Raw genomic sequence first — 13106 nt, 5'->3', positions numbered from 1 at the left:
GTGAAATATTGCCATAATGAGTAATCCGCACTGACTGACTTTCCGATGATGTTGTGCCACCCTAATGATCGTGTGTCATCTGTAATAGATTAGATTAATTTTCTTGTAAACTTGTGAAAGTTATCGATTCTACTAATTTAGTACCAGATACATATTTGTGCACATGTTCCTTTCACACAATGATTGTTGTTTTCTGCTTCTTCTTTTTTTCTTTTAAGACTTTTGGAAATCTTCTGCAAACATCAGACCAAAATATCCTCCACCTTCTCCCAAGCCTCTCCCCCAAGGCAGTGTCAGGAGGCAGTCACATCATCTACCTCTTATAAATGGAGTGCATTCTCTCCGCACCAGAACGCCCTCAGAACTGGAATGTAGCCAGACCAACGGAGCTCTGTGTTTCATTAATCCTCTCTTCTTAAAAGTGCACAGCCAAGACTCCGATGGAAGCTTGAAGAGGGACAGCACAAGGACCCTAGAAGCAAATGGCCTAGAGAGGGCGAGATCACCACCTCCCAGGCCCCCACCCCCTCACATTAACAGTCGTCGCACAAATTTTCAGCTGTCCAGAGCTGTACAGTCAGAGCCAAGCATGCCAGAAACACTTATTAATACAAGGCACGGGAACTTGGACTCTCCTAAAACTGCTGCTCCTATTCCCCCTCCTCGATTGAAGAGACAGGCTACCATTAACAGGTGGCAAAGCAGCGACCAGACCCCATCACTTAATAGCTCCTGTACATCTTCTTTTGACTCTCAACCTGAAGAATCACCACCCCAGAAACCAATGCAGAACATGAATGTGAACCAGATCAGCAATTCCCCTATGCAGGGCACCCTACGCATCCAGCGCCTGAGTGACATGAGCATCTCTACATCATCATCGGACTCTTACGAGTACGACCGCATGGTGCCCGCATTTTATGAAGGTGACAGCTTGGAGGATTGTGAAGAAGAAAGTGATCAGGAGAGCATCGCGCCACCAGTAAAGTCCAAAAATAAAAGGAGTACGTCTCTGGGAATCTCCAAAATTGTGAAAAGTCACCTGCGCAAAATGAGCGGAGTTTTCAGTTCCTTGGTGACACCAGAGAAGAAGATGATTAAGAAGATAGTTGCCATGTCTCGGGACAAGTGTACGTATTTTGGGTGTCTCGTCCAGGATTACATCAGTTTTCTGCAGGAGAATAAGGACTGCCACGTCTCCAGCACAGATATGCTGCACACCATACGACAATTTATGACACAAGTTAAGAATTACTTGGCCCAGAGCTCAGAACTGGACCCCCCAATTGAATCCTTGATTCCAGAGGATCAAATCGGTAAGAACCATCAGTTATTTCATGATAAAACACAATGCCTGTATTGCATAAGAACCCATATTGCGGCCGTGTTCTGGCACCAATTACTCACTCCTATTTCTTCATATACGTTAGGACTGAGGCTCAAGGATCCATATCAGATGCGGTGAATTCAATCAATGTGTCACACAATGTGTAGCCTAGATTATACGTCCCAAATTCTACATGCATGCTAGGAGATGTTCCTTCAGATGTTTTTGTTTATCCATTAAAGGCTCGGCATAAGTAATATGGACGTGGGGCCGAGGGTGGGGGGTGAGAACATGAAAGGGATTCCATAACAAAAACCACTTGCAGCATGCCTAATGCATCTGTCTTGGGAGTTTTATCAATAGCTTACTTGTGTCAGTCACAAGTGATGTGTTTCACAGATATTCAAGGTCTTCTACCCACAACTTTTATATGGAATCCTAGATAAATATATATATTCTAATGTAATAGAGATCTGCAATTCAGAGGTTAATGTCTGCCAGCACCCCTTGGCGGCACGTAGGAATGTCTTCTTAGCTCTTCCCCTTTTTCCTCGGCTGGTGCCAGGGATGTTTCTTGCCAAGCTACTCACTGTTTTCAATTCACATATTCAAGTGCAAATGAAAACTGAGAAAATAACCTTCCCAGGCTTGACACTAGCAATACTAATTAAATTATTATTTTGCTGGTATCCGCTTGTCTTCATATGACTTAACTCTTTCTATGCCAGATTTAGTGCTTCTGCAAAACATAACCCTACTCCAGAAGGATTGTGTGCCGTGCTACATATGCATAACGTGCCAAGGATCCCCCCCACCATAACTTAAGAGATGGGAATAAACAGGTGGATACCATTGGCGCCCCCTGATCTAGTGTGTTATTTACCTTTTATATGGGGTAGTTGATGTGTCATTTACAATTTTGGTATCATTTTATATCATAAGCAGGGTCGGAACTATATAATAGGTGCAGGATCTCTCACAAGGCCCCTGGATTATAGGGAGGTCCGAAAGGTCCTTTGGCCCGTATGAAAATATGAAAAAACTATTACTTTTTAAAGACCTCCATTGGTTTGGGGCCCTATTGGAGATTTTGCATTTGGGGCCCACAAGCTTCAGGTTACTCCACTGATATAAGGAAGGAATCACAAAATCAAATGTGCTAATAACTATGGATGTATTACTAAGCAAGAGCCAATGTCCTGTTGAACATGAGCAGAAAGGAACGATAGGATCGGCCTTGAAGTTACAGAACTGATTTAATGTATGCATCACATGCAAAGTTTCAGGATCAAATTTTTTTTTTCTGTAGCTCGGTTATTGTCTATGATGTGTGATGATACATTTTGTTCTTGTATACTTCTGAAATGTTTTGTTGGTAGCAGAGGGATTCTCATAGAAAATCAGGAATGGCTGGAAAGAAAATAACACAAATAGGGTCGACATGTAAATAAAAAATAGCAGATTAGGCTAACATGATCCATAGAATTTATGCTTTTTGGAGTGTTTTTCACGTGCTGCGGATCCACATTTCGACGCGTTTCAAAGAATAATACACTTCTGCCTGATCGTGTATGGTTTTTCCTGAGGAAGAAGTGTATTATACTTCAAAACGTGTCGAATAAAACTGCATGTCTAATACATTTTCTGGCAATTGACATTTTCAATAATCAGCAGTGAGAAATAACTCCACAAATTTCCTTTTGTCTTCACACACGAAACTGTAGGCATTTTGTAATATTTGGATGTGCCATCGAAAGATCCTACTTGTTTGGTTGGACCATTTTACAAATGCTAATGCCGCTTGAAATGAATGGGGGGGGGGGCGAACATCCATTGTTCAAACACTGCCTCTGATCGGCAGTACAAACATTACCGCCGGTCAGAGAACTGCGGTTCCCACACTGTCATCGCGTGAGCCAGCAGCTGTGACCAGCTATAAAAAGTACACCTCCGGTCACAGGGGCAGCGGCTGATGAGAGAGTACTACTTCCATCAACCTATGGCCGGCAGCTGCTGCAGTGACTTCACCGCAGTTAAGCGTGAAAAATTTCTTACAGTGATCTCACTGAGTTCAGCACTGCACCATGAGACTTTTTCTCATGGTGCAAGCGGTGATCTCATTGAGATCACCGCAGTTCATCGGCCCAACTCACAGTGAAGTGAGCTGGGAATGTAGCTTCAGTGACCCGCGGTAAGCTCAATGACATCACCACTGCATGTTTGCACCATCACGGTTGAAAACCAATTATCGCAAACATGGATTATGGAGTGGGACATTATGTCGGACAGGTGAGGAATATTGTTGTTTTTTTATTTTTGTTTATTTACAGGAGACCAGGGCTTTAATGGAATGGACGTTAGATGAGTATTTTTATTGTTTATTATTTTCATTTTTTTTTACTGGAGACGATGGCTTCAATGGAATGGGTGTGAGGTGAGTATAACTGTGCTTGTTATTTTTAATTAAATTTGTAAAATAGTATGTATTTTTATTTCAAATAAAGGACTTTATTCTGGGTGTTTTTTACTGATAGTATGACAATGGGGTTAGTAATGGATAGGCATCTTGTAGATGCCTCTCCATTACTAACTGCTGGGCTTGATGTCACTTGAAAATATAAAGGTGACCCAACCCAACAAATATGAACCCTGCTTGCCACCGCCAGAATAGATGCGCCTTTTATGGGTCGGTTGCGGGCTGCTATTTTTAGGCTGGGAGAAAGGCTATATCCATGGCCCCTTACCAGCTTGGGAATACCATCCTCGGCTATCTGCTTTAGCTAGGCTGGTTGTCAAAAAATAGGGTGGCCCACACCGTTTTTTTAATTACTTATTTAACTAATTTAAAAAAAACAGCGTAGGGACCCTTTTATTCTTGATAACCAGCCATGATAAAGCTGACAGCTGAGGGTTGCAGACCACAGCTGTCAGTTTTGCCATGCTAGTTATTAAAAATAGAAAGACCCCAACATCATTTTTTTTAAATTATTTATTTATAGTGCAGGCGCCAGCAGATGAATACTCCCATCAGCCGCACCTGCTCTCGCTGTTATTAGCAGCAGCAGGCATAGGCTGATAGGAGTAGTACTCTCTCATCAGCTGACGCCTCTGTGACCGACTGGAGGTAAACTTTTTACTGCCGGTTACAGCTGCTGGCACTCTGACAAGCGGTAATGACCTTAACGCTGATCAGAGCCGTCGATGTTTCTCACACTATGATGCAGATGACAGCATGGGAAACACCCAATGTTCGGAGTGCCGAACCCGAACGTTAGGTGTTTGGCACAGATGCCGAACTTTACCGTTTGTGTTCACCCATCACTATCCATAACAGATGTTCTATATGTGACTGTACTTGTAATGGGTGTGTTCCAAGTCATAAATAGATATAAATCTCTTGAAACTAAAATTAACACTCCACCTTTTGAATTATATTAATTAGTAGAGGATTGGGAAATAAGAATCTTAGCATATTACTATTGCCCTTTACCGGTAGGAGTGATCAGGTACAAACTCTAAAGGGGTTTTCTCAAGATGTCTTCAGTAACGCACCACCTCCAGCTTCCTGCTTGCGCTTCTGAAGATTGACCGTTCAGACTGGAGTCATAGGAGCGATGCTGTTTCGAACTCTCCCAGGAAGCTTTTCCTCTCCAGCATGGAGGCAGCACAGGAGGACCGAATCAGTTTGGATCCAGTGGTCTGGCCAGTTTCAGAGCAGTGCGAGCAGGATATAGAGCATAAAGCATGCTCCTTTCCTAGGTTACCAACCAGCCTGGGACTGCAGAGGTGGCCGGGAACCTAAGGAACAATCTGTATGCTATAACATTAGAAAGCCTTCCATTTTTACAAAATGGGGTAAATTTGCAAAGTTGCTTGTTTTTACAAAAACTTATGAGTTTTATTCACTTATTAACTTGAGACAACTACTTTAAGGCTGAAGGAGATTGTAAATTCTGTCACCTTGATAGTTGCCCTATTTACAGTAGTCTGTATTCTGTTTGAGTGCTGATAACATAGATTAGTACATTGTGCTACATACATATTGTGTCTGTATAGAGATGGAACTCTATGTAGTAAAACTCATGGATGACATAATATTTTCTGGGAATTGCTAAAATTAGCAACTGTGTTTACTTAGTGTCGGAACCTTTCCCTGAGAAAGTCAATGCTTTCCTAACCATTGTCAACAAAACATATTTATTACGTGAGCCTCAGCTGAATTGTTGCCTAATCTATCCACCCACGAGTCCTAGAAACCAGACCGGTTTTCATGTCCTGGGGCCATGGCACACTAAGCATGAGAAGTCCTCCATTGTAGTATATAAGTTATCCTACTAAAGGACGTACATAACACTTTTCTTTCATATAGGGATTGCATCGTGACTACTGTTTTTTCCGCTGGTGACTCTTCTTCGTAATATATTTTTAGTGTATAAGCGTCTACAGTATAGAATCTATAATATAACGCTGGGAGCGTCACTCTGTCCGAAGCCTTTATAGACTGCGCAAGCGCGACGCACCGCGCCTGAGCAGTCTGGACCAGAGTGACGCAGCCGAACTTACTTATCCCCCCCACCAATATACCGGCCATGGGGGCTCCACACACCCGTGTATCCCCCATAATATAGCGGCCATGGGGCCTCCGTGCTCTGCAGCTCCGGTCAGGGTAGATGTAGAGCCCAGCGGAGCTCCAGGACCTTCGATGATGTCACCAGCATGTGACCAGTGACGCGAGTGGGCGGAGTCAGCCCTCGCTGTGCTGGCTGCAGGGGTGCTGTATCCATTATAGCCAACGCCGCACTCAGGCAGTAAGTACAGCCACACTCACATAGTACAGCCACACTCACCCGCACTCACACAGTACAGCCACACTCACCCGCACTCACACATTACAGCCACACTCAGCCGCACTCACACAGTACAGCCACACTCAGCCACACGCAGTACAGCCACACTCAGCCGCACTCACACAGTACAGCCACACTCACACAGTACAGCCACACACAACCGCACTCACACAGTACAGCCGCACTCAGCCACACTCACACAGTACAGCCACACTCACGCAGTACAGCCACACTCACCCGCACTGACGCAGTACAGCCACACTCAGCCGCACTCACACAGTACAGCCACACTCAGCCACACTCACACAGTACAGCCACACGCAGTACAGCCACACTCAGCCGCACTCACAGTACAGCCACACTCACACAGTACAGCCACACAGTACAGCCACAATCACACAGTACAGCCACACGCAGTACAGCCACACTCAGCCGTACTCACACAGTACAGCCACACTCAGCCACACTCCCACAGTACAGCCACACTCAGCTGCACTCACACAGTACAGCCACACTCAGCCGCACTCACACAGTACAGCCACACTCAGCCACACTCACACAGTACAGCCACACTCAGCTGCACTCACACAGTACAGCCACACTCAGCTGCACTCACACAGTACAGCCACACTCACACAGTACAGCCACAGAGTACAGCCACACTCAGCCACACGCAGTACAGCCACTCTCAGCCGCACTCACACAGTACAGCCACACTCACACAGTACAGCCACACTCAACCACACTCACACAGTACAGCCGCACTCAGCCACACTCACACAGTACAGCCACACTCACGCAGTACAGCCACACTCACGCAGTACAGCCACACTCACCCGCACTGATGCAGTACAGCCACACTCAGCCGCACTCACGCAGTACAGCCACACTCAGCCACACTCACACAGTACAGCCACACGCAGTACAGCCACACTCAGCCGCACTCACAGTACAGCCACACTCACACAGTACAGCCACACAGTACAGCCACAATCACACAGTACAGCCACACGCAGTACAGCCACACTCAGCCGCACTCACTCAGTACAGCCACACTCAGCCACACTCGCACAGTAGAGCCACACTCAGCCGCACTCACACAGTACAGCCACACTCAGCCACACTCACACAGTACAGCCACGCTCAGTATAGCCGCACTCAGACAGTACAGCCGCGCTCAGTATAGTCAAACTTATGCAGTACAGCCACGCTCAGTATAGCCGCACTCAGGCAGTACAGCCACACTCAGCCGCACTCACGCATTACAGCCACACTCAGCCGCACTCACGCAGTACAGCCACGCTCAGTATAGCCGCACTCAGGCAGTACAGCCACGCTCAGTATAGCCGCACTCAGGCAGTACAGCCACACTCAACTGCACTCAGGCAGTACAGCCGCGCTCAATATAGCTGCAATCAGGCAGTACAGCCGCACTCAGTATAGCCGCATTCAGCAAGTACAACCACTCACAGTATAGCCGCACTCAGGCACTACAGCCGTGCTTAGTATAGCAGCACTCATGCAGTACAGCCGCGCTCAGTATAGCTGCACTCATGCAGTACAGCCACGCTCAGTATAGCTGCACTCAGGCAGTACAGCCATACTCAGCCGCACTCAGGCAGTACAGCCGCACTCAGTATAGCTGCACTCAGGCAGTACAGCCGCGCTCAGTATAGCCGCACTCAGGCAGTACAGCCGTGCTCTGTATAGCCGCTCTCAGGCAGTACAGCCGCGCTCAGTATAACCGCACTCAGGCAGTACAGCCGCGCTCAGTATAGCCGCACTCAGGCAGTACAGCCGCACTCAGTATAGCCGCACTCAGGCAGTACAGGCGCGCTCAGTATAGCCACACTCAGGCAGTACAGCCACACTCAGTATAGCCGCACTCAGGCAGTACAGCCGCGCTCAGGCAGTTCAACTGCACTCAGTATAGCCGCGCTCAGGCAGGATAGCCACGCTCAGGCAGGATAGCCGCACTCATGCAGTATAGCCGCACTCAGGCAGTATAGCCGCACTCAGGCAGAATAGCCGCACTCAGGCAGTACAGCCGCACTCAGTATAGCCACACTCAAGCTTTAAAGCCATACTCAGGCAGTTCAACTGCACTCAGTATAGCCGCACTCAGGCAGTATAGCCGCACTCAGGCAGTATAGCTGCACTCAGCACAGTCCCACTCAGCACAGTCCCACTCGGGCAGTAGAGCCGGAAAAAGAAGGGAGCAACATATGGCAGAATGGAAACAGGAACAGGCAGAATGGGTGCAGCACATTACAAAATGGGGGCGCAGGATGGGAACAGCACATGACAGGATGGAGGCAGGATGGGAGCAGCACATGACAAGACGGGGGCGCAGGATGGGAGCACATGACAGGATGGGGACGCAGGTTGGAGCAGCACATGACAGGATGGGGCGCAGGTTGGAGCAGCACATGACAGGATGGGGGCGCAAGATGGAGCAGCACATGACAGGATGGGGATGCAGGATGGAGCAGCACATGACAGGATGGGGGAGCAAGATGGGAGCAGCACATACCAGGATGGAGACCATATACCAATATAAATGCTCGCCACCCGGGTGTAGAACGGGTTCAATAGCTAGTACTATATAAAGCAATATGATGTACAATGTATGGATGCCACATGTGTAGTACCCTCATCTTTGGCAGCTGGAGATACAATGGATGTCCCAGTACTGCTAAAGCTGGTCGTACACATTAAATCAATATGGCCGGACCTGATGATTTTTGCCACTACCAGACAACAATCTAATACGTACAAGGGACTTCCAACCACCGTAGAAGAGTTTGGGATAGAGAAGAATCGAGCAGTTTGATTTTAACATTTCGGATCCATTGTTCTATAGATCAGTTGCCGCCAGAGATGTTTGGCAGCAGCATACTCTCCCTTCCCGCTGATTGCTGAGCATGCATATGTTTGGGGGGGTCGGAAAACAAAGCTTTTAGGCAACGAGTGTTTGGCCAAATGATATGTAATCAACATGGTCAATCTGACCACTGGTGTTACTGTGTGGGTCTGCCACTGGCCCAGGATTATGTCATGGGCACTTAGCACTGCAGACAGGATTTTGTATTAGCACGCTATCAGTGTGTACGGCCCAGTGCTATCTGTTATATGTCACTGTGGTAAAGCCCTCTGGTACAGAGTGTACAGTCCTATTAGTTCATATGTTGTGTTACTTCCCATCCGCATATATTATCCAATATTAAGTATAGACAGGAGTGAAATCCAATGTTTGCTTCTGTGCTGAAACCTGCTGGGCATCATCTGTGTGTCGGCATTACAAAACGGCATTGCTCAATCATCCAGACAGAAACTTGTGACTAATGCTTGAAACTCCATGTGGTTTTGGCAGCAGAATAGCTTAATAGGAAGCCATTGTGCTAGTCAGCATTACCGGAGCTGCAGGTGACTACATAATACCTTGCAGTTACTATTTATAACCTGAGACCCTTAGTTGTCCTCCTAAGGTATTGCAGGTGAGGTAATCCTCTCAGCTTCCTGGAAAGTTCTTGTGTGGTTAGGGTTACGTGAAAGCTGCGGTATCAGAGATCTTCAGTGCTGAAGCTGCATGTAGCTGTTTACATTGTATATGGCCAAATATGTGGCTATCCAATTAATCAAGCTCTTCAGAGGTTGAGGTGGCCATACACATGAGTTAGCTGTTGGCCAAATACGTGGCTATCGATATAATCTCTACAGAGGTTGAGGTGGCCATACACATGAGTTAGCTGTTGGCCAAATACGTGGCTATCAATATAATCTCTACAGAGGTTGAGGTGTTCATACACATGAATTATCTGTTGGCCAAATACGTAGCTATTGATATAATCTCTACAGAGACTGAGGTGGCCATACACATGAGTTAGCTGTTGGCCAAATACGTAGCTATTGATATAAACTCTACAGAGGCTGAGGTGGCCATACACATGAATTATCTGTTGGCCAAATACGTAGCTATTGATATAATCTCTACAGAGGTTGAGATGTTCATACACAAGAATTAGCTGTTGGCCAAATACATAGCTATTGATATAATCTCTACAGAGGATGAGGTGGCCATACACATAGTAACATAGTTAGTAAGGCCGAAAAAAGACATTTGTCCATCCAGTTCAGCCTATATTCCATCATAATAAATCCCCAGATCTACGTCCTTCTACAGAACCTAATAATTGTATGATACAATATTGTTCTGCTCCAGGAAGACATCCAGGCCTCTCTTGAACCCCTCGACTGAGTTCGCCATCACCACCTCCTCAGACAAGCAATTCCAGATTCTCACTGCCCTAACAGTAAAGAATCCTCTTCTATGTTGGTGGAAAAACCTTCTCTCCTCCAGACGCAAAGAATGCCCCCTTGTGCCCGTCACCTTCCTTGGTATAAACAGATCCTCAGCGAGATATTTGTATTGTCCCCTTATATACTTATACATGGTTATTAGATCGCCCCTCAGTCGTCTTTTTTCTAGACTAAATAATCCTAATTTCGCTAATCTATCTGGGTATTGTAGTTCTCCCATCCACTTTATTAATTTTGTTGCCCTCCTTTGTACTCTCTCTAGTTCCATTATATCCTTCCTGAGCACCGGTGCCCAAAACTGGCCACAGTACTCCATGTGCGGTCTAACTAGGGATTTGTACAGAGGCAGTATAATGCTGTCATCATGTGTATCCAGACCTCTTTTAATGCACCCCATGATCCTGTTTGCCTTGGCAGCTGCTGCCTGGCACTGGCTGCTCCAGGTAAGTTTATCATTAACTAGGATCCCCAAGTCCTTCTCCCTGTCAGATTTATCCAGTGGTTTCCCGTTCAGTGTGTAATGGTGATATTGATTCCTTCTTCCCATGTGTATAACCTTACATTTATCATTGTTAAACCTCATCTGCCACCTTTCAGCCCAAGTTTCCAACTTATCGAGATCCATCTAACATGAGTTAGCTGTTGGCCAAATACGGCTATCGATATAATCTCTACAGAGGCTGAGGTGGCCATACACATGAGTTAGCTGTTGGCCAAATACGTGTCTATCAATATAATCTCTAAAGAGGTTGAGGTGTCCATACACGTGTTAGTTGTTGGCCAAGTACATGGCTATTGATATAATCTCTACAGAGGTTGGGGTGACCATACACATGAGTAAGCTGTTGGCCAAATAAATAGCTATCGCTATAATCTCTACAGAGGTTGAGTTGGCCATACACATGGCCAAATACGTGGCTAGCCATATAATCTCTACAGAGGTAAAGGTGGCCATACACGTGTTAGTTGTTGGGCAAATACTTGGCTATCAATATAATCTCTACAGAGGTTGAGGTGGCCATACACATGAGTAAGCTGTTGGCCAATGCTCGTTTCGCAGGCTGCTTCTACCCCATAAACAGGAACGCTAGTCACCTCTGGAAGTAACGTAACTCCTCTGAATACAAAAAGGATCGGTATTTGATGTTCCAACATGCTGGATGCTTCTCTATCACAACAGCATCTGTGAGAGAAGCCAGGAGGCCCATAGACATCAGCTAATCTGCTGCCTAAATTGGCAGGTTTGCCGGCTTATATATAATGTATATCAGGAACCATATTCATCTTTTAGATCTATGTCCCTGATAATCTCTTCACACTAATGCAAGATTTACCTACATATCCGAGCAATGATATCTAGAATAGATCAATTTTCTAACAGATCCTAATAAATCCCAAAGGATCCCATTGACAAATGATGGAGCCTGTCAGGTTTCCATCCTAGTTTGGGTATATTTGTGAGCAGGATTGCTGTCACACACTCTCCTATTTTTGCCTTCGGTCATACCAGAACCCTTGTAGGAAAGAGCATGGACAGTATCTTTGTAGTTGATCTTGTCTTGTGCATTGTAATCCGTGATTCCGGGTTGGAATAAATAAATCACAATGGCCAGCATAATTTATGACATTGTAGAACAATAGTGAAAAGACAGAGGATTTCTGCGCAGTGTATTTAATGCTAATGCTGCTCCATAAAGGATCTCCGTGTTTGGTGATATCATTGTTATTCAGTTGCTGTGGAAGATATTGTAATTCCTCCTTGTGTATAACATACAGAGAAGGAGTAGGCACTGGGCCTGAATGTCACTGGGTGTGATAAATATACATGTCCTCTTCTGAAAGGATGGGAACATAACTAATAAATAAATCTAATATTCAGACACCAGTCGTCTACAATGTCCTAACCCTCCCATACACTTAGTAATGCTGTCCACAGCATTCCTCACCACCTACACATACAAGCTCGGTGCGGCCAAGTGTGCCTGTCTTCTGAATATGGAAAAGGTAATTGGCTGCTGCCAGACATCTCTGGTGGCCACTGATCTCCCGAGAACCATAGGGTCGGACATGTTGGAATCTAACATGCCACTAACCAAGAAGTTGGCGCATAGTAGTGTAAAACATGGAGACACTGTCTTAATAAAGCTGTAAAAATTACTCGACGCTTGTGCTAAATCCATTGTTGGACCCAACACCATATTACTTACTTACACCTTTGTGCTTTGTCAGCTTTATTGTCTGTTATTTCAGTGCCATCATTTGAAGAGAGGGTAAATAATTCATCTCTAGCAGATATTCGCACTGTTTCCTTTATAACGGGCGCTATAACATTGAGTCGCAACCAATTTAACCCATTTAGCTGAACAAGCAATTACATGCCGAACCGCAGCGTGTAAATCGGATGCGCATTATTCAGGCCGGCTCATTAGTATAACTGATTGATTGGATGCGGTCACTTATCACCAGCAGTTCTTGGGAAATAAGAACAGTCCACATTGTAATTCTGAGTGTATTTTCGGAATAATCATAGCTGACTAGTGCACGCGTCACCAGGAATGCAGCGTTTCCTTCTGTATTGCTTATCTGTTAGTGCCACAGAGCATTGCTTAGTC

The 13106-nt window shown here is 45.6% G+C and overlaps 1 protein-coding gene across 2 annotated transcripts in view; it reads left to right on the top strand.

Annotated features, from left to right (window-relative positions):
* RIN2 (Ras and Rab interactor 2) overlaps positions 1-13106 on the top strand; it is a 215154-nt gene that overhangs the window by 186568 nt on the left and 15480 nt on the right. For both annotated transcript variants that reach the window (XM_069768938.1, XM_069768937.1), the window contains one exon: positions 219-1316. In XM_069768938.1, coding sequence (XP_069625039.1) covers positions 219-1316 — 1098 coding nt within the window. The remainder of the gene's footprint in view (positions 1-218; positions 1317-13106) is intronic.

The sequence above is a fragment of the Ranitomeya imitator genome, chromosome 5 (genome assembly GCF_032444005.1).
Source record: "Ranitomeya imitator isolate aRanImi1 chromosome 5, aRanImi1.pri, whole genome shotgun sequence".
Lineage (NCBI taxonomy): Eukaryota > Metazoa > Chordata > Amphibia > Anura > Dendrobatidae > Ranitomeya > Ranitomeya imitator.
The sequence above is the reverse complement of the archived record's forward strand: the minus strand, read 5'-3'. Positions and strand labels throughout refer to the sequence as shown.